Source organism: Chiloscyllium plagiosum, chromosome 10 (genome assembly GCF_004010195.1).
Source record: "Chiloscyllium plagiosum isolate BGI_BamShark_2017 chromosome 10, ASM401019v2, whole genome shotgun sequence".
Taxonomy (NCBI): Eukaryota; Metazoa; Chordata; class Chondrichthyes; order Orectolobiformes; family Hemiscylliidae; genus Chiloscyllium; species Chiloscyllium plagiosum.
In genome coordinates this window covers 29,657,298-29,679,599 of record NC_057719.1, presented here as the reverse complement: position 1 = coordinate 29,679,599, position 22,302 = coordinate 29,657,298, and the positions used below count along the sequence as shown (strand labels likewise).

At 41.1% G+C, this 22,302-nt stretch overlaps 1 protein-coding gene across 1 annotated transcript in view; it reads left to right on the top strand.

The window, feature by feature from the left end:
* The window catches only part of lrrc9 (leucine rich repeat containing 9), a 235,868-nt gene that overhangs the window by 119,742 nt on the left and 93,824 nt on the right, over window positions 1-22,302 (top strand). The window contains exons 18-20 of the mRNA XM_043697264.1: window positions 3,826-3,945; window positions 10,556-10,747; window positions 11,559-11,684. Of these exons, the coding sequence (XP_043553199.1) occupies window positions 3,826-3,945; window positions 10,556-10,747; window positions 11,559-11,684 (438 nt within the window). The remainder of the gene's footprint in view (window positions 1-3,825; window positions 3,946-10,555; window positions 10,748-11,558; window positions 11,685-22,302) is intronic.

Sequence of the window (22,302 nt, the reverse complement as noted above, 5' to 3'; positions counted from 1 at the left end):
AGTATTAGGCAAGAACTTTCAAAAGCTGATTGGAGGCAGATGTTCTCAGATAAAGGGACGGTTGGAAAATGGGAAGATTCAGAAATGAGATAGCAAGAATCCAGAGAAAGTATATTCCTGTCAGGGTGAAAGGGAAGGCTAGTAGGTATAAGGAATGCTAGATGACTAAAGAAATTGAGGGTTTGGTTCAGAAAAAGAAGGAAGCGTAAGTCAGGTATAGACAGGATAGATCGAGTGAATCCTTAGAAGAGTATAAAGAAAGTAGGAGTATACTTAAGAGGGAAATCAGGAGGGCAAAAAGGGGACATGAGATATCGTTGGCAAATAGAATTGAGGAGAATACAAAGAGTTTTTACAAATATATTAAGGACAATAGGGTAACTAGGGAGAGAATAGGGCCCTTCAAAGATCAGCAAGGCAGCCTTTGTGTGGAGCCGCAGAAAATGGGGGAGATACTAAATGAATATTTTGTATCAGTATTTACTATGCAAAAGGATATGGAAGATATAGAATGTCGGGAAATAGATTGTGACATCTTGCAAAATGTCCAGATTACAGAGGAGGAAGTGCTGGATGTCTTGAAACGGGTAAAAGTGGATAAATCCCCAGGACCTGATCAGGTGTACCCGAGAACTCTGTGGGAACCAGAGAAGTGATTTCCGAGCCTCTTGCTGAGATATTTGTCTCATCGATAGTCACAGGGGAGGTGCTGGAAGACTGGAGGTTGGCAAACGTGGTGCCACTGTTTAAGAAAAGTAGTAAAGACAAGCCAGGGAACTATAGATCGGTGAGCCTGACCTCGGTGGTGGGCAAGTTGTTGGAGGGAATCCTGAGGGACAGGATGTACATGTATTTGGAAAGGCAAGGACTGATTAGTGATAGTCAACATGGCTTTGTGCGTGGGAACTCATGTCTCACAAACTTGATTGAGTTTTTTGAAGAAGTAACAAAGAGGATTGATGAGGGCAGAGCAGTAGATGTGAACTATATGGACTTCAATAAGGCGTTCTACAAGGTTCCCCATGAGAGACTGGTTAGCAAGGTTAGATCCCACAGAATACAGGGAGAACTAGCCATTTGGATACAGAACTGGCTCAAAGGTAGAAGACAGAGGGCCATAAATGATTTGGATGTGAGCATAAGAGGTACAGTTAGTAAGTTTGCAGATGACACCAAAATTGGAAGTGTAGCAGACAGCAAAGAGGTTAACCTCAGATTACAACAGAATCTGGACCAGATGGGCCAATGGGCTGAGAAGTGGCAGATGGAGTTTAATTCAGATAAATGCGAGGTGCTGCATTTTGGGAAAGCAAATCTTAGCAGGACTTGTATATCTTAATGTTAAGGTCCTAGGGAGTGTTGCTGAACAGAGAGACCTTGGAGTGCAGGTTCATAGCTCCATGAAAGTGGAGATGCAGGTAGAGAGGATAGTGAAGAAGGCATTTGGTATGCTTTCCTTTATTGGTCAGAGTATTGAGTATAGGAGTTGGGAGGTCATGTTGCAGCTGTACAGGACATTGGTTAGTCCACTGTTGGAATATTGCGTGCAGTTCTGGTTTCCTTCCTATCAGAAAGATGTTGTGAAACTTGAAAGGGTTCAGAAAAGATTTACAAGGATGCTGCCAGGCTTGGAGGATTTGCGCTACAGATGGGGCTGTTTTCCCTGGAGCGTTGGAGGCTGAGGCGTGACCTTATAGAGGTTTACAAAATTATGAGGGGCATGGATAGGATAAATAGATGAAGTATTTTCCCTGGGGTCGGAGAGTCCAGAACTAGAGGGCATAGGTTTAGGGTGCGAGTGGAAAGATATAAAAGAGACCTAAGGGGCAACCTTTTCACGCAGAGGATGGTACGTGTATGGAATGAGCTGCCAGAGGATGTGGTGGAGGCTGGTACAATTGCAACATTTAAGAGGCATTTGGATGGGTATATGAATAGGAAGGGTTTGGAGGGATATGGGCCGGGTGCTGGCAGGTGGACTCGATTGGGTTGGGATATCTGGTCGGCATGGACAGGTTGGACCGAAGGGTCTGTTTCCATGCTGTACATCTCTGTGACTCTAAGAAAGGGAGAACCAGTAGATGTAATAAATTTGAATTTTCAGTAGATTTTTGTTGAGTTCCCTTTTAAAAGGGGTTAGTAGACAAAATTACAGCACATAGAATGGAGCATACATAATCTTGTCACGAATTCTCTTGACAGTGTGGGCTATTCTTGCAGAATCTGGAACATGAAAAATTGAAGAATAATATGTAAATTAGAAAGAATCTTTGATGATTTGTATTAATTTGTTTTTTTTCAACTCCATTACTATGTGACTCTTAATTATTTTCAATTATCATATTACAAACAATTTATTCAATTGACAAGTGAGTGTTAATAAGTTTGACAACATAGAACAGCATGGTACAAGCCCTTCAGCCCATGATGTTGTGCTGAGCATTTATCTTAATCTAAGATCAAACCAACTTGCACATCATGCCGTCCATGTGCTTATTCATTAGTTTCTTAAATGTCCCTAATGTCTCTGACTCTACTACCACTGCTGGCAGTGAATTCCACGCACCCACCATTCTGTGTAAAGACCCTACCTCTGACATCTCCCCTTTTCCTTCCTCCAATCACCTTACTATTATGACCCCACATGACAGCCAATTCTGCCCTGGGGAAAACTCTCTGGCTATCTGCTCTATCTATGCGTCTTATTACCTTGTACACCTCTAACAAGTCACTTCCCTTCCTCCTTCTCTCTAATGTGAAAAGCCCTAGCTCATTCAACCTCTGTTCCTAAGACATGCCCTCCAATCCAGGCAGCATCCTGGTAAATCTCCTCTGCTCTCTCTCTAAAGCATCTCCATGGTTCATATAATAAGGCAACCAGAACTGGACACAATATTCCACATGTGGTCTAACCAGGGTTTTATAGAGCTGCAGCAAAACCTCATGGCTCTTAAACTCAATCCCTCTGTTAATGAAAGCCAAAACACCATACAACTTAACCCCAGCAGTTTGAGTGGCAACTTTGAGGGATGTATGCACGTGAACCCCAAGACTCTGTTGTTCCTCCACACTGTCAAGAATCCTGTCTTTAACCCTATATTCAGCATTCAAATTTGACGTTCCAAAATGAATCCAGTTTGAACTCCATCTGCCAATTCTCAGCCCAGCTCTGCATCCTGTCAATGTCTTGATATAGACTGCATCAGCCCTCAACATTATCTAAAACACCACCGACTTTTGTGTCATTGGCAGACTTGCTAATCTACCTTTCCACTTCTTCATACAAGTCATTTATAAAAACCACAAAGAGCAGAGACCCAAGAACAGATCCCTGTGGGTCACCAGTGGTCACTGACCTCCAGGCAGAATGCTTTCTATCCACTACTATTCGCTGCCTTCTTTTGGCTAGCCAATTTTGTATCCAGACAGCCAAATTTCTGTGTATCCCATACTTCCTAACTTTCTGAATGAGCCTATTGTGGGGAACCTTATCAAATGCCTTACTGAAATCCATATACACTACATCCACTGCTCGACCTTCATCAACTTGTCTCGTCACAGCCTCAAAGAACTCAGTTGTATAGACATTTCCAAAATTTGCAATAAAAACTATTCAGTTGAAAATATTATCTTCTAAAATGATGATCTGAGTAGTTACTGGAGTTTATAATCATATGGTAACAAAAAGTGTTGTCTTTTGAGACAGTATATGAAAACATAGGAATCTGTACTTCATGAGAACAATATGCAAAATAGATATAAATTCATGCTAAGAGATTTAATTTGAAATGTATTTTGTTTATATTTATGTTTGGTCCAATGCAGATTTTGAACTTACATGGAAATGGTCTGCGTAAGCTAAAAGGTATCTCCAGACTCTCAAATTTACAGAAACTAGTTATCAGCTTTAATGAACTCACACAGCTAAATGACCTTTCAAACCTGGTAAGAACTTTAAGATCCACTTCCAAGCCCTAATTGTTTTCAGGATGAAATGAACCGATGGCTATGCAATCTGATGCTTGAAAGGTATTGGTGGCAATATGGAAAATTTTCTGTTTCTTTACGCTTGTAGTGGTAGGGCAAAATCAGTGTTAACAACCAAGTAGGGCGAGGATTGACAAATTCCCCATTCATGTTTGATTACATGATCACTTTAGGCCAACACATTGTCCAGCAGTTGATAAGACGCTGATTTCAGTAACACAGTGAAATAAACAGCTTGACACGGTGAAGGGGGTAGTGCATGTGTTTTTATATTGCATAAAGAAAACAAGTTATTTAAGTGTCAACTATTGAGGTTGGCCGAACAACATTTTAGAAAGCATAATGGAAACACAGACCTCTTTAACTGTTATTCAAACAACTGTGACTGAATTGCACAATACAATACTTTGTCTTTCTGTTTGGCTATCTTGCAAAACCTTTGGTAAGATCTGATGTATCGTTTGCTTTTCACTTTAAATTCCAAATATTGGAGCTCTAAAGAAAGAAAAGGAGGCATGCGGCTCTGTCCTGTTTGTTCCCAATCCTACAGCCCTTTTAAGGGATGCTGCAGTCCAATTTTTTGGAGAAACTAGGTTCAGAAGACCATGCAACAAGTGTGAAGTAATGTTGAGGCAAGACGAAGTTTGTGCAGAATGGCAATCCGATGATTATTGCACCACTGAAGATCTGGACCAATATCCTCCCCGTTCTATTCTGCTATCTCCCCTCTGTATTTTCCTTACCTATTCGTTCTGAGTACTTTGGATCTTTGAATATTAAAGTTCTTACTATTTTTAAATCAGGTTACCATGAAGATCCCTTCTTCTCAAACTTACCCCTTACTCAAAGTATGGTGATCCTCAGTTCAAATTCACCATCAGTCATCTCTTTCTAATGAGAAAGCAGCCCTTTGGCCCTCTGAGACTATAGCAACTTTATTAATCCTCCTGAGTCTGTTCCTATTTATTATCGGACTGTTTCCTTTCTGTTACCATCCAAAACTTTCAGTACTTAATGTACCTCGTTCCTCTTTCCCACTTTTATATGTTGGCTCTCATCACCTCTTCCAGTTTAGTTTCCCTTCTCCAGCATTAATGAAAGTTGTCCAAGACTTGTTGAAGTGCAACCTTTCTTTTTTGAATAAATGCTTCCTGACCCAGAACTGATTCCAATGTCTGAAGAATCTTAAGCACGCCCTCCTGCAACTTGCGTCAGGTCACTTTTCATCCTTCCATCTATTTCTGTTTGCAATAAGTAGTGTCAGTAGGATTAGTCCAGAGATTCGTTTCTCCAAAATTGTACTTTTCTCAACCCCAACTCCTGAGAATCTGAAAATGTGATTGGTGGCATGTATTATGACTTCTGGCTTACTCCATCCTGCTAAAGAGAATTCTTCATCCTTTCTGTGATACCATTTTATCCTAGCATCAATATGTATGCTAATAAATAAATGACTATATTTATCTCTAAACCCTTATCCATATTTTTGTTACTACTAGATGTGACAATTTCAATGTAATGCTCGCTGACCTCCCAATCTTGCAACTTTCATATACTTGAACTTACCAAAACAATATGCTTGTATCCTAACTTTGTCCTACTTTGTTCACTGTCCTGCATTTTCTCCTGGTCCAGCATTTGATTTTAAAATTTTTGACTCTGTTTTTCAATTTCATATCCAGCCTCATCCCATCCTATCTCTTATCTTCTATAACCCTCCAATATCTCTTTACTCCTCCAATTCTGGCTCGTAGGCATTGCATTAGCAACCATTCCTTTGATGATCTAGGTTTAGGCTCTGGAGGTTTTTGCATTAACCTCACCATGTTTTTATTGAAACAAAAACAGAAATTGCTGGAGAAACTAAGCAGGTCTGGTAGCATTTATGGATAGTATGCAGAGCTAACATTTTTTGACATTCACAACAACCTACTTCTTTGGCCAAGTTTCTAATCATCAGGCCTAATGTTTACTAATACTCCAATTCACGTTGTTTGCATGCCACACACAGAAGCATCATACAATAGATGGAGTTAAGTAATTCCAAAAGCAACGGATTGGACCTGTGGTCCTGCCACATCCAGTTGTAAACCTTGACAGGTACCAGAGAGAATTTCCATAAATATCTTCCTCCTCAATGATGAGATAGTTTAGTACATCAGTACAAAAGCCAAGACTGGAGGATTTTCAAAAGTGTCCAGTCAAATATGCCAAGTGAATGAACCGTTTCTGCTCCTCTCGAAGTCCCCAAAAACACAGATGGTCTTCAATCAGTTTTATTCATTCCATATGATATCAAGAAGGCATTGGGTATAATATCAGTAGTTTGGAAGATTATTGGAGAAGATTCTTAGATACACGATTTATTAGCATTTGGAAAAGAATGGTCTTATTTGGGAAAGCATGCTAAATGCCAGGGAGATCTTGTCTCAAACTTGGTGTCTTTTGAGAACGTAACAAAGATGATTGATGAGGGTAGGCCAGTGGATATTGTCTGCATGGGCTTTACAAAAGCATTTGACAAGATGCCTCATGGTAGGTTGGTCCAGAAGATTGTCATATAGGATCAACAGTATGTTGGCAAATTGGACACAACATTGGGTTGGTCTTATAAGACAGAGGGTGGCTGTGGAAGGGTGTTTTCCTAACTGGAGGTCTATGACCAGTGGTGTTCCACAAGGATTAGTGCTGGGATCTCTGTTGCTTGTGATATGTATATTAATATATAATATATACCGAAATGCTTTGGATGAAAATGTAGGTAGTTTAATTAATAAGTTTTCAGCCAAAATGAAAGTTGGAGTTGTGGATAGTCAGGAAGGTTATCAAAGGATACATAGAAAATAGGAGCAGGAGGAGGCCAAACCAGCCCTTTGAGCCTACTCCGCTATTCATCACAATCATGGCTGACCATCCAACTCAATAGTCTAATCCTGCTTTCTCCCCATAACCTTTGATCCCATTCATCCCAAGTGGTATATCTAGCTGCCTCTCGAATACATTCAATGTTTTGGCATCAACTATTTCCTGTGGCAATATAAATGGATAATGAATTCCACAGGCTCACTACTCTTTGAGTGAAGAAATGTCCCCTCATCTCCATCCTAAATGGTCGATCCCAAATCCTCAGACTGTGACCCCTAGTTCTGGACACACCCAACATTAGGAACATCCTCCCTGCATCCACCCTACTTAGTCCTGTTAGAATTTTATAAGTCTCTGAGATTCCCCCCTCATTCGTCTGAACGCCAGCAAATATAATCTAGGCCTAACCTAGGCCTCGAGGAGAAAGTGAGGTCTGCAGATGCTGGAGATCAAAGTTGAAACTTTATTGCTGGAACAGCACAGCAGGTCAGGCAGCATCCAGGGAACAGGAGATTCGACGTTTCGGGCACAGGCCCTTCTTCAGGAATGAGCAGAGAGTGTTCAGCAGGAGAAGATAAAAGGTAGGGAGGAGGGACTTGGAGGAGGGGCGTTGGAAATGTGATAGGTGGAAAGAGGTCAAGGTGAGGGTGATAGGTCGGAGTAGGATGGAGGCGGAGAGGTCAACAAGAAGACTGCAGGTCAGGAAGGCGGAGCCGGGCTGGAGGGATTCGGCTGAGACAAGGTGGGGGGAGGGGGGATGAAGAAACTGGTGAAGTCCAAGTTCATCCCCTGTGGTTGGAGGGTTCCCAGTCGGAAGATAAGACGCTCCTCCTCCGACCGTCGCGTTGTTGTGGTATCTTCGACTGTGTTTATCTTCGACTGTGTTCATGCTGGTGCTGACAGTGTCTGTCACAGAATGTGTTCTTCCTGGTGCTGACAGTGTCTATCTCAGACTGTGTTCTTCCTGGTGCTGACAGTGTCTATCTCAGACTGTGTTCTTCCTGGTGCTGACAGTGTCTATCTCAGACTGTGTTCTTCCTGGTGCTGACAGTGTCTATCTCAGACTGTGTTCTTCCTGGTGCTGACAGTGTCTATCTCAGACTGTGTTCTTCCTGGTGCTGACAGTGTCTATCTCAGACTGTGTTCTTCCTGGTGCTGACAGTGTCTATCTCAGACTGTGTTCTTCCTGGTGCTGACAGTGTCTATCTCAGACTGTGTTCTTCCTGGTGCTGACAGTGTCTATCTCAGACTGTGTTCTTCCTGGTGCTGACAGTGTCTATCTCAGACTGTGTTCTTCCTGGTGCTGACAGTGTCTATCTCAGACTGTGTTCTTCCTGGTGCTGACAGTGTCTATCTCAGACTGTGTTCTTCCTGGTGCTGACAGTGTCTATCTCAGACTGTGTTCTTCCTGGTGCTGACATCCTCTATCACAGAGTGTGTTTTTCATGGTGGTGACAGTGTCTATCACAAACTGTGTCCTTCCCGGTGTTGACAGCATCTATCACAGACTGCATTCTTCCTGCAGCTGACAGTGTCTATCACAGACTGTGTCTCGAAGATTTCAACCTACTGCGAATCCTCTTACAAGGATGCCTTCCTTGAAGAAGCTCTCTGCCTCTCTCTACAAAGATCTAACACTCTCTGCTCATTCCTGAAGAAGGGCCTGTGCCCGAAATGTCGAATCTCCTGTTCCCTGGATGCTGCCTGACCTGCTGTGCTGTTCCAGCAATAAAGTTTCAACTTTGATCTCCAGCATCTGCAGATCTCACTTTCTCCTCGAAGATTTCAACCTACTGCGAATCCTCTTACAAGGATGCCTTCCTTGAAGAAGCTCTCTGCCTCTCTCTACAAAGATTTCAGTGAGTCCCTCTCTCACTGCACACCCCAGGTCATCTCCTCTGCCAACTCCCCTCCTCCAAGTCCCTCCTCCCTACCTTTTATCTTCTCCTGCTGAACACTCTCTGCTCATTCCTGAAGAAGGGCCTGTGCCCGAAACGTCGAATCTCCTGTTCCCTGGATGCTGCCTGACCTGCTGTGCTGTTCCAGCAATAAAGTTTCAACTAACCTAGGCCTCGTCAATCAATCCTCATGCGTCAGTCTCGCTATCCTCTGAATCAGCCTGGTAAACCTTCGCTGCACGAGAGAGAGAGAGAGAGAGCATGAGCATCCTTCCTCAGAAAAGGAGACCAAAATTGCGCACGCTATTCTCGGGTGCCCTCACCAGGGCCCTGTATAACTCCAACAACATCCTTGCTCCTGTTCTAGACAGCAAGATATAGACCAGTAAAAAGTTGGATGGAGAAATAGGAAGTGGAGTTTAATATGGACAGGTGTGAAGTAATGCATCTTAGGAGATCTATTACAAGAGGAAAATATACAGAAAATGGTTGAGCCCTGAGCACTGATATACAGAGGGGGTTTGGGGTGCCAGTCCATAGCTCCCTGAAAGGAGCAATGCAAGTGGATAAGGTGGGTAAAGATGTGTGTGGTGTGCTTGTCTTCATTGGTCAGGGCATTGAATCTAAAAGTTGGCAAGTCAAGTTGCATCTGTTTCAGTTTTTCATTAGTGTTATGACACTGAGGCGAACCCCTCTGTTAATTAAACCAAACACACAGAAAAGCTTGCCACCTCATAATCTCTTAAAATATGAGTGACAGAGAACTCCCAAATTCCACTATTTAAAGAAAATAACATCAGTTTATTTTCTCATCTAAAAGTGAACATTAAACAAAACAAATAATTATTCATAAAGCTAAGCCTCCCTCTCTCTTAACTGCTTGCTATCTGTCTCCAACTCTATAACAAAATGCTGTTCCAATGAGATACTTATTAAAATTACATCAACTTCATTTCAAAACCACATAGTCTATGTTGTCTTCTGTGTCTTCACTGTTCTGCTACTGATCTCCCTGGGTCATTGTCTTTCTCTTTACTGTAAGTATGTTTCACATGAAAAGGATAGAGAGTGTTTTCTAATTTGTTTGAGAGAAAGATGTTAGATGGGCAGTTAGCTCTCCAGGAATTTCTCATTCATACAGACGTGAACAGACAAGGAATATATGGGATATGGGCCATGTGCAGGCAGATTGAATTAATTTAGAATAGCATCATGGTTGGCACAGACATGATGGGCCAAAGAGTCTGTTTCTGTACTGTATTGTTCCATGTTCTGTGTTAATGTGGTTAGTCTCAATATCTGAAAGTTGTCCAGCCTTGAGATGTTTCACAATATTAAAGTGCAGAACTTCAATATTGCTGAAAAAGAGAGAGAGATTTTGTCAAAGCTTTTTGGCTTGCCCTCATCATTACAATTCACAAGACTGCCAGTTTAAGGGGAAACTAACATTTTAATGCTATTTGAGTGGAGAGGGATGATTAGTTGGCAGTTGGACTGTGATTGGTAGAGATATTGCCATGGAGAACACTAGATAATCATGAGTCACAGTTAACTATCAGGTTTTGTTTACATTTTAAACCAGTCAGGTGACTCTCAGCAGGGTGTTGTGTCAAAAAGTGAATGGCTGTCACTTATTTTGTTGAGTTGAAACAAATGCAGTAAATGTAAATGCTCCTTTAATCTGCAAAATTTAGGGAAGTCAGCCCCACTGTGAACCTAACTGACAATCCTAAATTCTTTTTTCCATTGTTAATTTCCTTTACCTTGTTCCTTGATTCTGAATCTAGTAATTTAAACTTCTGCAGTCTCATCTAAGATTTTTGGATGCAAGCCACAACCAGTTGATAACTTTAGATGGTTTCACTGGAATGGAGAATCTCAACTATTTGGACCTGAGTTGGAATCAATTGACTTACATCAAGAAAGAAATAGGAGTTCTTCATAAACATGCATTTGAACTTCTTACACTTGATCTCAGTCACAATCCATGGAAAAAGGTATGTTTCATTGGTGTTTAAATGACAAAGATAAACAACAGAATGTGATTTAGATTATTTTAAATTTCAATTAGTTTTATTTAAATTCATTTTCAAGAGCATTTTTCATTAATTCATGGATCCAACTGTTTACAATACTTAAAACATTTCCATACATTGTTTCGCTTATATAGTCAGTTAGTATTTCTTCAACTACTTTGAAGTGAAAATATGTAGTCAAATGACAACACATTGCTGTGAACAAAATTACGTACACAATGACCCTTCAACATTATACCGAGTTTTAAAACTAGGTGGATTAACCTACAGAATGAATAGTGAACCATCTTTATTGTTTGATGTCATTATCTATTCCCATTTTCAAAATGTGTAACTGGAAAGATGGTTCACAATCTATCACATTGTGGAATGCAGCAATGCAGGGTCAAGCCTCAATTTTGCTGAGTTCCCAGTCTCTGCTAGAGAAAAGAACAGAATCTATGTTTATTATGTTGAATAATCAATTCATAAAATATTAGGCCAGCTTGTCTTATGATTATCAAATGCAAGAAACAATTATACTTGGGTAACCTAAAGTTCTACATCACCAAATATGATGATGCATCTTTGGACTGGTGGAGATTGGCAAGGCGATCCTTACTCTGAAAGACAAGTTAATTCATTAAATACTAATTCATTTGCATAATTTCACATTTTCCATTGAATGGGTTTATATTATAGATGTCAATTTGGTTCTGCTTTAAAATAAACTAACTTAATTGATTCCAATAAGCCTAATCATTGTTTTTACCCATATCAAATTTTTTAATAGCCTGATTTATTACGTCCGCTTGTCATTGGCCAATTAAAGACTCTCACTTATCTGAATGGGTCCATTGTAATGGAGGAAGAAACTCTAGCAGCTCTGCAAATGATTGCTGAATCCAAGATTACGCAGGTATGATCAACATTGATGTTAACTTCTCTGATTTCTTTGACTGTATACACTAAAATTGGAAAAAAAATTGTTTTCAATCAATTGACTCTTCCACTTGAGCTGTGTGTATACTTTTTTTTAAATCTTAGGCTTACTTTTTCAATTCTTTTTATTGGCATGCTGCTTAAAACATTAATAATTGACATACTATTTTTCAACATTAAAAAATTGGGTATTTCACACAAACTTAAGATGGATATGCTACCTGATAGAAAGGCTTGCTCTCTGACTTTTATATTTTTTTATTAATCCTCTATGTAAAACTTTAAATATCAGTTTTTATTATGCTAACACATTTCCATATTTCAGTTAAGTTCAGACTTACGATCTCAAATTATTATTGACATGGAGTGAATTTATTTTAAAAATGAAGTATGACATAAACTTCTTACGTACACTTCTTTTAATTCATTTAGGGAATATGGGCTTTGCAGGCTAGTAACTCTCCAAGTTACTACCTCCAATTTGCAGGTACACCAAATACAAAATGTGAAACTGGCATAAAGAATTCAGCTGTTCATCTGATAGGTTACCTTTACTTTTTGGATTCATTTTGTTTTTAACAAATTACACTTAGCAATATTAGATTTGTGGTGGTTAGTTGGCTCTGTTGGCAAAGAGTGTGGTGTAGTATGATGCCAGCAGCATGGGTTCAACAACTACTGGCTGTAGTCATTCATGGAAGCCTGCTTTCTTGACATTTCCCATGTTTGATATGGAATGGTATCCCTCAAGCTATGTAACTAATAATCTGTCTCTGGGGAGCGATTGCTATGATCTTTTGTGGACTATGGCTAATTAGCTATTGATACAGTCAAATAATTTTGAACATATAAAGTGATTATAAATTCCAATCTATTTTGCTGTGAAACAAGCTGCTCTGGTCTTTTGTGTTATTGTCCTTAATAAAAATTTAATTCTTAAAAATACATTTCTGAACACTTTGACATTAGAAACACTAGCACAATGTACAAGTTGGAAAAACTATAACTGAGGCAAAGACAGACATTGGGCTAGACTTTTTAAGAAATTCCCACTCTATTTTACAAAATGAAAGGGCTCCTCATTTTTGACCAGAGATTCCAATCAGCATTTCTTTGAAAATGTGAAGTATACTTGGTAGGTTGCTCATAGTGCAGAACTGTTAGGAAAAGGCAACTGCACTCCTTTGCACAGCAGTCAACTGTTGTACTCTGAAAGTTAGAGAGTGATGGAGGAGTGGATTAGGAGAAGGAAAAGAGAGAGGAATGCATTGGAGGATGGATGGAGGTAGGTACAGCATGGAAAAGAGGGATGTTGGGTCCAGAACTTGGTGCAATATTAGGTCTTGGGGGAATAGGAGTGGGGTGGGGTGAGGTGAGGTCAGGGTCTGAGAGGAGTAGTTGGAGTGTGTGAGGTCAGTATTAACTTAGTTTAAAACTTAAACAGGAGTTAGACTGTGTATTTATAGTCTAACATTTCCTGAGTAACTATTCATTTACTTTCATCAGAACATTTTGAACTTTATAATCAAAATGCAAATTTGTGGAAACATCCAAGCATAGTGGAATTGTCCAAATGAATCTTCAGTTTCCCAGACAGTTCCTTCGAGTCTACTATGATTAGGATTCTGTAGGTGCCCGGCAGTACTCCCATGTATGCTGGAATGATTGTTTGCTCCAGGCCATTGTTTGGATTAGGGTTGTTTGGGGAGTGCTGTGTAGGGGGAGGGGACACGGCAGAGGAGTTAGCATGGTTTGTTGCATGGTGTTCACAATCATGTTTGGTCATAGTAGTAGTTTTCAAAGAACAAAAACAGAAGAACAGAGAACCAGAAGCTGAAGAACTTTTTCTGAAGTCTTATTAGACTCAAATGTTAACTTTGTTTCTCTCTCCACAGATGCTAACAGATCTGTTGAACTTCTCCAGAACTTCTGTTTTTGTTTTTTGATCCATAATATCTGTCATGCTTTGCTTTTATTAAGTTTCAAGGAAGATCTCAAAAAAGAAGAGTGAGGTAAACAGAGTTGAGGCATTCCTGCATTTGGTGACACCTGAGGAAGGATTTGGAGCTAAGTATGTGACGATGCTGTCACTTTCAAAAGGTTATTTTATTCTGGTTTTTTTTGAAGAGAGATTGTAAAGGTGGAAGTGCCAAAGTGGCTATGAAAATGGCTGAAGTAAATAACTTGGGAGGCATTTAGGTTTTTTTTTAAAAACAGTTATAACAACGGAAGGGGAGTGGCCAGTTCTCACCGACCAGGCTTTCTAATTTTTCTTAGCTTTAGTAGTCAGAAGCTATGTGGGTCCTAGACGAGTTGGAGCTTCAGTGAATGATTCCCTGGCTACTACCTTCTCTGAAATCACCCTTGATGTTGTTTCTTCCTGGAATGGAGAACTGTATGTGAGAATCTGTGTCTGAATTTACCTTTTTGCTAAGGGTGTGATTGTGGGATGTTATTATATTGAAACAGTTAATTAGTGTTGAAAATGTGTTGCTGGAAAAGCGCAGCAGGTTAGGCAGCATCCAAGGAGCAGGAGAATCGACGTTTCGGGCATGAGCCCTTCTTCAGGAAATGCCCGAAACATTGATTCTCCTGCTCCTTGGATGCTGCCTGACCTGCTGCACTTTTCCAGCAACACATTTTCAGCTCTGATCTCCAGCATCTGCAGTCCTCACTTTCTCCTAGAACAGTTAATTAGTGTACCTATTATTCGGTTAACATTTCCAATGTTCAAGTTTTTAAATTCCTCTTTCTTTTGTTTGTATTTTAACTGTAGTGTTTAATTTATTGTGTTTTGCTTAATGTCAAGTGGCTTGACCAGTCTCATCACATCTGGAACATATAGTTCACATCTACCTTTAAAATAAGAAAACTTTAGGGTCTAAACTACCTTCTTAAAATAATTTGATGGGCTCTGGTCTGGAGGGTTATTCTCTGTGGATCTGCTGAGCCTCTTCATGTAATTGTATCGTGCTCACCACAGTAAGCATGAACCATGCCTCCATGGTTTACTTTCATGGTAGTCAGCAGTAAAAATGATTACCACTGTTAGGATCTTATAGGTTTCTTGCTGCCAACAACATATAAAGTACAAATATGGAGCTGTTCAAGTACAGCAAGTCAAGAAGAAGACTGCATAGTTTCGATGTGTGAATAGCTGCACAAGAGATGGCTGATTGAGGAAATTTAGCACCCTGCTTTGATGACAGAGAGGGCAGCCAATATATTGATTCAAAATTGCCCAAGAAACCACACCACTTACACCCTGTCAGCTTGATCCAGATTTGCCACCTTGCTCAATGCAGTTTTCAAGATCTGGAGAAACTCCCAGCAATGCTACAAGTATGTTCTGCACTCATAAGGGTAAGTACCACCATTTCTGCTCTCTGCTTCTTCCCATTTGCTTTATCTCTATCACTGCACGTAGGTCCCACCAAGGCTCATGTCATCTTCTCTCAATCATTCCCACCCACTCTATCCGCAAACTACATACTCTATTTGCCCGCTGAGAAAAGTGATGAGGTGTTCGTTCTGACTCTTCTTACTCAGAAGGAACACCTCATCACTTTTCTCACAACAGCACTAATACTAACAGCAGTGCTGTCCACTTTCACCTTACTCAATCCCTGCATTTCATTCATTTCAGGAGAAAACAACACACCATAGGGCTAGAAGGCCCAAGACAGGTGGTGGAGTACTCAACATTCATCTCCTTACCCCTAGTGAGGAGCGAATCTTCACCTTATTGGGAAAAGACATTAAAACCAATGTTGTAATGTTGAGACTTCCAGTTATCAGCAACTAGAACATAGAACAGTACAGCTTAGGAACAGACCCTTTGGCCTAACATGTCTGTGCTGAGCATGATGCCATCTAAACCAATCCGAACTAACTGCACATGGTCCATATACCTCTATTCCCTGCCTGTTCGTTTGTCTGTCTAAATGCCTCTTAAACATTGCTATGTATCAGCTTCTACTACCTCTCCTGGCAGTGCATTACTCTGTGTGTAAAGAAAGCTTGCTTCTCAATCTCTTAAACCTATGGCCAGTTGTGTTTAACATTTCCATCCTGGGAAAAAGACTCCAACTATTCACCTTTTACATGTCTCTCATAATTTTATATACTTCTGTCAAGTCATCCCTCAACCTCAACCTCAACCTCAATTTTTTCTTGCAAAAACAATCCATGTTTATCCAACCTCTCCTTACAGCTACTACACTCAAAATTCAGGCAACATTCAGTAAAACTCTTTTGCACTCTCTCCAAAGGCTCCAAAATTGGAGGTGTAGTGGACAGCAAAGAGGGTTACCTCAGATTACAACAGGATCTGGACCAGATGAGCCAAAGGGCTGAGAAGTGGCAGATGGAGTTTAATTCCAATAAATGCGAGGTGCTGCATTTTGGGAAAGCAAATCTTAGCAGGACTTATACACTTAATGGTAAGGTCCTAGGGAGTGTTGCTGAACAAAGAGACCTTGGAGTGCAGGTTCATAGCTCCTTGAAAGTGGAGTTGCAGGTAGATAGGATAGTGAAGAAGGCGTTTGGTATGCTTTCCTTTATTGGTCAGAGTATTGAGTATAGGAGTTGGAAGGTCATTTTGCAGCTGTACAGGACATTGGTTAGGCCACTGTTGGAATATTGCGTGCAGTTCTGGTCTCCTTCCTATCAGAAAGATGTTGTGAAACTTGAAAGGGTTTAGAAAAGATTTACAAGAATGCTGCCAGGGTTGGAGGATTTGCGCTAAAGCTGGGGCTGTTTTCCCTGGAGCGTTGGAGGCTGAGGCGTGACCTTATAGAGGTTTACAAAATTATGAGGAGCATGGATAGGGTAAATAGACGAAGTATTTTCCCTGGGGTCGGGGAGTCCAGAACTAGAGGCCATAGGTTTAGGGTGAGAGGGGAAAGGTATAAAAGACACCTAAGGGGGAACTTTTTCACGCAGAGGGTGGTACGTGTATGGAATGAGCTGCCAGAGGATGTGGTGGAGGCTGGTACAATTGCAACATTTAAGAGGCGTTTGGATGGATATATGATATATGAATAGGAAGTGTTTGGAGGGATATGGGCCAGGTGCTGGCAGGTGGGATTAGATTTGGTTGGGATATCTGGTCAGCATGGACGATTTGGACCGAAGGGCCTGTTTCCATGCTGTACATCTCTATGACTCTAGTGTGGTGACTACAATTGTATGCAATAATCCAAGTGTAGGGTGACTGAAGTTTTGTGTAGCTGTAGCATGACTTGCCAACTTTTACACTCGATGCTCTGACCGATGAAGTTAAAAATTGCACAACACCAGGTTGTAATTCAACAGGTTTATTTGGAGGTACCAGCTTTAAGAGCACTACTGCTTCTTCAGGTAGCTATTGGGGCAGGATCATAGCACACAGAAATTACAGCACAAGATCATAGTGTCATGCAACTGATACGATATAATGAACAAACCTAGATTACTGTTTAGTCTTTCATCTCCTAGAATGGGTTGCAGGTTTCGATTCATTAATATGTAAATCCCCGAACTACTTTCAAGTCACATTCCTGAGATAACTTAAGGTTTTATATTTTAAAAAGTGACATCTCAGCTCAGACCATGCATTGGAGGTGTGAAATTAGTGTCTGTCTGTATCCCAATGTTGAGTCAGACTTGTTCTATTTCCAAAGTAGGAATTTATAAAATGTCACATGGATTGACTGGCTGCAATGAGTGCCTGCAGATTGTGTGTTTTTTAAACAAAATAGAATATATCTTTATATAATATAATTCTTCAAATCCAAATTCACCCCATAGCTTATATTTGTGTGTGTGTGTGTATATATACGTACTTGCTTGCTTGTTTGGTGGTGTGTGTGCCCAAGCGTGACTGAGTATATGCCTGTGAAAGGGTGTGTGCGTGGGTGAGAAGTGTATGTGGGTCTGAGAGAGAGGATATGTATGTATAAAAGAGTGTGTGTAGTGTAGTCAGGTCACCTGTAGTGTGACATGAGGCCATCCTCATGGGTATCGAACTTGGCTATCAACGCCGGTACCACCTCATCCTGAACAATGAAGGCAAATCATGCCATATGTCGTCTTTACCAGGCTATCCACTTGTATTGCCACTTTCAGGGAGCTTTGTCAAGGCCGCAACAATCTCTTCTCTTCCTCACTCAGTATACTCCAATAGATCCCACCAGGCTCTGGGAATTTAATGTTTTTCAAGACATCCAACACCACCACCTCCTTAACATCAACATGGCCTAGAATATGAAACATACCCCTTCCTAATCTTGCCATCATCCATGTCCTTCTCATTGGTAGCCATGATGTAGAGGTGCTGGTGTGGACTGGGGTGGAAGTTAAAAATCACACAACACCAGGTTATAATCCAACAGGTTTGTTTGGAAGTAATAGCTTTCAGATGAGGGAGCAGCATTCTTAAATCTAGTACTTCCAAATAAACCTGTTGGACTATAACCTGGTGTTGTGTGATTTTTTTAACTTCTCAGTGGTGAAGACCAATAACAACCTCACCTACCTTCTCTGGCTCCATGCATAAATGTTCTGTTTGTCCTTGAGTGAGCCTACCCTTTCCCTAACTACGTTCATGTTCCTTATGCATGTATTGTCCTTAATCCTATTTGCCAAGGGCATTCAGTGGCCCTTATTAGCCCTCCTAATTCCTTGTTTAAGTTTTTTCCTGCTTCCTTCAGACAAGGCTGAAACTTTATTGCTGGAACAGCACAGCAGGTCAGGCAGCATCTAGGGAACAGAAGATTCGACGTTTCGGGCACATGCCCTTCCTCAGACAAGGGCCTTGTCTGATTTCAGTCGCCTAAACCTCAGAAATGTTTCCTTTGAATTTTTTAACTAAACTTTGAATATGTCTTGTCATCCATGGTTCCCAAATCTTGCTGGGCTTAATTTCAATCTTACAGGAATGTGCTGGTCCTGAATTCTGATTAACTTCCTTTTAAGAGAATACTGAGTGGCCTGGACAGAGTGGATGTTGGGAAGATGTTTCCATTGGTCAGAGAGACTAGGACCTGAGGGCACAGCCTTAGAGTAATGGGAAGACCTTTTAGAATGTAGATAAGGAGAAACTTCTTCAGCCAGAGAGTGGTGAATCTGTAGAATTCACTGCCACAGAGGCTGTGGAGGCCAGGTCATTGAGTATATTTAAAACAGAGATAGAAAGTCTCTTGATTGTCAAGGGGATCAAAGGATATAAGGAGAAAGCAGGAGAATGGAGTTGAGAAACTTATCGACCATGATTGAATGGTGGAGCAGATTCGATGGGCTGAATGGTTTAATTTCTGCTCCTATGTCTTATGATCTTAAAAGGCTCTCACGGCTGCGGCCAATCTAATTTCTCCAGTTTGTGCCTAGTCCTGTTGTAATTAGCCTTTCCCTTATTTAACACTTTCATCCGAGAACCAGTATTATCCTTATCCTAATGACCTAAGACTTGTGGCCAAAGGTTGCACTGCTTTCCCATTACCACCGCCATATTGTTAATATGTCCAAATTTCTGCCCCGTGCACCTCTTCCACAAATCATTCCTATTCTTATCTTGCACAGGCTTAAGTGGCATCCATGCAGTCTCTGCCATAAAGAGACCAGCTCATCTTGACATCATAAACTTTTTCACTCTGAGGAAGAAGTTCACACAGAGGATGCACCTTCGACACTCCCTCACATAAGTGATTAACACCAATGGCAGGGTGACAGGGATCTTGGTCTCACTGCAGACACCCCTTCCTCACAAGGAAATAGAAGAGTGCTAATAGGAGGAGCTATATATAGGCTCCTCAAAAATGTGCTCTTAGGAGACTGCTAAAGTGCCCAGTCCCTCTACCTCCATTATGATTGCATCCCTTGACCCTGCAGAAGTTCAAACCAAGGACAGTGAGCCTACATCTGGGCAGGACTTTCAGCATATCTGGGCCATCTAGCCACAATTGTATCATTCATTTAAAATTCCAACACCAACAGGATCCATTATAGGCCAGGCTCCATCTATCCCAGATGTAGACCTCAGGACTGTTTCTAGACTCAGTGGGAAGGAAAAAGAAAACCTCTAAGAGGGCACTTGGTATCATGGTGAAATTTCATTGTAAATAGAACATCACATTTGTAAGTAATATTCATTTTTCATCATTATTTGTGATCAACTATCATTTGTGCTGTAATTACAAGAATGAAGACAGCCATTTTTAGCACCATGCAATCTTATAGACCTGTCTGAAATATTGTTATATCTTTCCATAGCACCCATATTAGCATAAAATTTTGTCATAATTGAATGGGGGAGCACCAGATGGCATGAAGGCTTCCATGTAACTTTAATTTATAAAAGAAAAGCAAAAACAACAAGCCACAAAACCACTTTTGCAATTGAGATTAAAAGAGGAAGCTTACCTTTCCAATGTCAACACATTTAAAGTTGAAGAATATTAACTACTCATCCAATTAAAACTACTTACAAAAGAAATCCTGTGCAAGGCATGAATTAACTTTCAGATTAACAGGCTCTAAACAATATTGTACACCAAAAATCCCAGGAGTCCGTTAATGACTTTGTCATAAGATGCCACAGCAAACGGCATGAATGTAATTCTCCGAAGAAGAACTTGTGGAGAGGCTAACCAAATTTGTAATTGCCTTTACTTCAAACAAAGCCTTAAGAAAGATCTTGTGGGCAAGAAGAAAAAAAGCCATACCCATGCAACTGACATCTGCTGGAATGTGATGCTAGCATGAAACCATAGTGGCAGATCGACATCAATTACATGATTTAAGTGCATACAACACAACTGCTACAGTCAGCAAAGTGAACCAAACATCCATCTTAGATGCCATTTGTTGAACCTATTCTGAAGTGTCTAGCATTTCTTCATAATTACGTGGCTCCAAAGGACATTGGGCCACCTGTGCAGAAAATCTGGTTTCAAAAGCCAAAACAGTTCTCCGTTGACCAACTCGACTAATATTCTGGGGACCCAGGTTTCAATCTACCATGGCAGATGGTGGAATTTGAATTCCGCAAAAGATATATGAAATTAAGAATCTGCTGATGACCAAAAACCATTGTCAATTGTCTGAAAAGTCCATCTAGTTCACTAATGTCTTTCAGGGAAGGAAATCTGCTACCCTCACCTTCTCTGGCCTATATGTGATTCCACACCCACAGCAATGTGGTTGATTCTCACTGTCCTTTGAAATGGCCTAACATGTCATTCAGTTGTATCAATTGCTATAAAGTCTCAACAAAGAAATGAAACTGGACAGACCACATGGCATTGACCAAGGCATAGGAAAAGACAATAGCAGATACAGCCCTGTCGACCCTGCAATGTCCGCCATACTAACATCTGGGGCTAGTGCCAAAAGTGGGAGAGCTGTCTCATAGACTAGTCGGGCAACAATCTGACATAGCCATACTCATAGAACCGTACCCAAGAGACAATGTCCCATACACCACCATCACTATCTCTGGATACGTTCTGTCCCAGGGACATACTCAGCTGAGGTACCAACACAATGGAACACAGTCGGGGCAGACTTGGCCTCTGAATGCTCAACATTGACTGTGGACATCATGGCTTCAGGTTAAACATGGGCACGGAACACCACCCCCCCCCCTGCTGTTTACAATTGGGTGGTCTCCCAATTGTTAAATCCGTACCACTCCATGTTGAACAACACCGAGAAGAAATACTGTGGGTGACGAGAGCAAGAGGTACTCTGGGTGGGGGAGTTTCAATATCCACAACCAAGAGTATATCAGCAGTTACACTACTGACTGAGTTGCTCAGGTCTTAAAGGATATAGCAGCTAGATTGTGTCTGCGGCTGGTGGTGAGGCATCCAACAAAAAGGGAAAACATACCTGACATCACCCTTACCAATCTGCCAGCTGCAAATTCATCTGTCCACCTGTCAAGAATGGCCATTGCACAGTTATTGCAGGGATGAAGTCCTGCCTTCACATTGAGAATACTCTCAATCGTGTTCTTTGGTACTACCACCATGCTAAATGGGACAGACTTTGAACAGATGTACCAACTCAAGTCTGGGCATCCATGAGGTGCTGTGGGCCATGAATGGCAACTGAACTGTACTCCAGCACAATCTGCAACCTCATGGCCCAGCATTTTCCATTACCAGGAAACCAGAGGGTCAGACCTGTGTGGAGAGTGCTGGAGGGCATGAGCAGCATCAGGCATACCTAAAAATGAGGTGATAAACAAGATACTTGCAAGCCAAACAGCCTATACAGTAAGTGATAGACAGAACTAAGCAATCCCCTAATCAATGGATCAGATCTAAGCTTTGCTCTAAGCAGTCATGAATGGTGGTGGAGAAATAACTTATTGGAGGAGAAGGCTCCACAAATATCCTCAATGTAAGAGTCCAACAAGAACAAAAGACAAGGCTGAAGCATTCACAGCAACTTTCAGCCACAAAGTGGGGATGATCCATCTTGGCCTCCTCTGGTAATCCCCAGCATAACACATATCAGCATTCAGCCAATTCAGTTCACTCCATGTGATATCAAGACATGTATGGAGGCACTGGATACAGCAAAGGCTCCACGCCCTTACAACATTCTGG